At 53.1% G+C, this 3,462-nt stretch overlaps 1 protein-coding gene across 1 annotated transcript in view; it reads left to right on the top strand.

The window, feature by feature from the left end:
• Positions 1–3,462, top strand: part of LOC115307854 (homeobox protein EMX1-like) — a 25,283-nt gene that overhangs the window by 17,873 nt on the left and 3,948 nt on the right. Inside the window, exon 2 of the mRNA XM_029963721.1 lies at positions 336–520. Within this exon, the coding sequence (XP_029819581.1) occupies positions 336–520 (185 nt within the window). The remainder of the gene's footprint in view (positions 1–335; positions 521–3,462) is intronic.

Here is a 3,462-nt window from a genome sequence, read left to right as displayed (position 1 = left end):
TCCCCCTTCCCTTCTCTCCTTCCTCTTCCTCCTGCTTTCCTGGTCTATCCCTTCTCCCTCTCTTTCTTTCTCTCTCCTCTCCCTTCCCCTCTCCATCCTCCCACATCCAGCCCCACCAAGGGCAGCCAGGAGGGAGCACGGCTACGACACCGCAGTGCTTGTGGGGACATAATCCTGCAATTTTGGGGTTGGGAAGGCACCCAGGACCCCCCAATCCCCCTTATCTGTCCCCCCCGTGTCACAGGGCCAGAGTGTCACCCCAACATCCCCCCGCAGAGCGGGATCTGGTGCCGGGGCTGCTGGTGCAGGACCCTGACCGTGCTCTGTGTCCACAGGGAGCGAGGTATCCCAGGAGAGCCTTCTCCTGCACGGCCCCTTCGCCCGGAAACCCAAGCGCATCCGCACGGCCTTCTCCCCGTCACAGCTCCTGCGGCTGGAACGGGCCTTCGAGAAGAACCACTACGTGGTGGGCGCCGAGAGGAAGCAGCTGGCCAGCAGCCTCAGCCTCTCCGAGACCCAGGTACTGCCCATCCCACAGCCAGCTGTCCCACTGCCCACCCATCCATCCATCCATCCATCCATCCGATGGGATCAGCTCGGCGTCGGGCAGCGGGAGCGGCACCAAACCCGAGCGGGGCTCACGCTGCTGGGTTTGCCCAGGAATCCCTCTGGGGCTGAACCCTGCTGGTTTTCCTGGCCTTGGAGATGGGTTATTTTTACCTGGGCTTGGGGTGGGGTTGGTTTTTTTTTTGTGCTGTGGCGTTTGGTTGTTTCAGTCGTCCCTGGCCGGGTTGGAGGCTGGGAATGCAGGTCTGGCATCATCCCGTTCTCCGGAGCGGTTTTCCGGTGTTATGTCTCGCTTGCTTGGGGTGTTTTCCCTGAGAGCAAAATATGGCTTTAAAAATCCAGTTAGAAAAGGAGCAGCAGCCTGATCTCCTTCCCTAGAGAGCTGGAAAACCGTGGCTCAGCCTTGTGGCTTCGGTTCTGTGCACCAACACCACGGTGCCCGAAAATCAGGATGGGTGTGGAGACGGTACCTGCTGATTTTGGCTGTGACTTTCTGGGATGAGAACAGGCATTTCACAGCATTTAGATATAATGAGACCCAGCAGAAGTGTGGGGATGAAAGGAAAAGTGTACAGTGCTGGGGGAAAACAGGGGAGTCAGGGCTGAGCTTCTCTGTGTGCCCAAGGATGGTGTCCCGGTGAGGGGCTGTTCCCAAATGCTCCAGGTGAAGGTGTGTTATTTCCGGTAATAGTCAGTAAAGGAGTGGTTGGAGAAAGTTTTCTCCAGATTCTGGTGAGGCAGTTTGGCCTATATTCCGAATTAATGTATTTTTTATCCTTTAATTTAATTGGGAATTAAAGCTGGAGCCGTGGGTGTTCCCAGTACCCGCCTGGCTCATCCTCGCCCAGGCTCTGCCAAGCAAAACCTCCAAATGCATCTCTGGGAGCGGGAAGTTACTGGGAGGGAAATGTCACCGGTGTGGGGACAGCAGGAAAGAGCAGCTGTGGATGTTGGGGAGGCTGGACCGAGCCCCCAAAATCCAGAGGGTGTTTATATCCTGGTGCTGATGCTCTCCCGACCCCTCCAGCCCAGGGCACCGCGGTGCCACCCCGGCTCCCATCCTTCCCTGCTGCTTCCGTCACCTTTCCTCTCTGAAACCATGTGAAAGGGGGAAAAAAGAACAAACCCCAAAGGTCAAAGAACAACCAGGAACTTGTCTGGGCGGAAAGGGCAGCTGTGGGATGCCCGAGGGGGAGCTCAGCCATTCCCTGGCCTTTTCCAGCAGTGCCTGGAGCCTCCGGGCAATAACGCGAATTATTGGGGAAAAAGCAGCGCCGTCCATCCCTAAGTCCCGGGGGGATTTAGAAATGGGAAGAGGCAATGTAGATATTTTTAAAATATATTTTTATGTGCCTCAGCGTGTTTTGTAGCCTGGTGTTTCCATGTTTTTGGGAAGCAGGGAGCGAGCGCAGGTGTCGGCGGGAGGGCTGGGAAAGGCTCCCGTCCTTCCCGCGGCCCCACGGATCCATCTGGGAACAAGCACCAAGCTGCTATCAGCAGCAGCAGTGGTTTGCAGGGAGCAGGGAAGGCTTTTCCCCCTTCGTTTTGTGGCTTTGGAGAAATAATTGAAAGGAGGAAAAAAAAATAATCTGATTTAAATTACCTGGAGGGAAATAATTCCGATGTGCGGAATTATTACGTAGGGATGTGATGCAGGATAGGCATCCAAGTGCTGGGATTAGAGGGGTGGGATAGCAGGTTGCTGGGGGCTGTGCCAAAAGGATATTATTATTATTATTATTATTATTATTATTATTATTATTATTATTATTATTATTATTATTATTATTATTATTATTATTATTATATTCTGTGATGAATCCTCCGTGCAATCAAATTTCCATGGAAAACCAGCCCCCTTTATCCCTGACACACATCCCCAGTGTGACAGCAGGTGACACAGGTGTGTTTTCACCTGGTGCAGACACCCAGCCCCGCATCCAAACCCCCACTTTTGGGCTGGTCTATCATTTTTGAGCGGATTTGATCATTCCCAGATGGGGCTCTGTGTTATGGCTGTGCCTGCAGCTATTTGCCAACTGCTTTTCCCCCTGGAATAGGGAGTTTTTCCCTTTTGGGCTGTGACTTCTCCGGGTTCCCCAGCCGGGGAGCAACACCTGGAGCAGCCCAGGGGAAGGTGAAAAGGGTACAGGTACCTGCCCAGCATCAGGAAATGCCTTGGGATATGGGGTGGGGAAGGGTGCAGGTGTTTAACCCCTTCCCATCCTTCCTCCTACCAAGGAACTGTGTTAATTTGGGATAAGACAGGTCCTTGGAACAACAAAATAAAAGGGATTGGGGAGAAAAAAAAGATGGGATTGGACTGGGAAGTGACTTCCCTGAGTTAATTTTCCCCGGTGTAGCTGGGATCTTCTGGCAGAACCTCTCCATCCCTGGCAGCTCGTGGGGCAAACCCCACTCGGGGTCTCAAATCTGCATTCCCAAAGCAAAGGCCTCTCCCTGGCTCCTGCCAAAGGGAAGTTTTGGGGACATTATGGAGGCACCCTCTATCCCAGTGTCTCCTTCCAGCTTTGGGGTGATTATGGAGTCACTGTATATCCCAGTGTCCCTCATGGTTTTGGGGTGATCATGGAGTTGCTGTACATCCCAGGATTCTCTCCTGGCTTTGGAATGATTATGAAGACACCATGTATCCCCGTGTTCCCTCCTGGCTTTTGGATGATTATGGAGTCACCCTATATCCCAGTGTCCCCTCCCAGCTTTGGGGTGACTATGGAGGCACCATGTATCCCATTGTTCCCTCCTATCTTTAGGGTGATTATGGAGTCACCCTATATCCCACTGTCCCCTCCTGGATTAGAGGTGATTATGGAGCCACCCTATATCTCAGTGTCCCCTCCTGGATTAGAGGTGATTATGGAGCCACCCTATATC

Source organism: Manacus vitellinus, unplaced genomic scaffold (genome assembly GCF_001715985.3).
Source record: "Manacus vitellinus isolate BGI_N305 unplaced genomic scaffold, ASM171598v3 scaffold_61_pilon, whole genome shotgun sequence".
NCBI lineage: Eukaryota > Metazoa > Chordata > Aves > Passeriformes > Pipridae > Manacus > Manacus vitellinus.
This window is presented reverse-complemented; position numbering and strand designations above follow the sequence as displayed.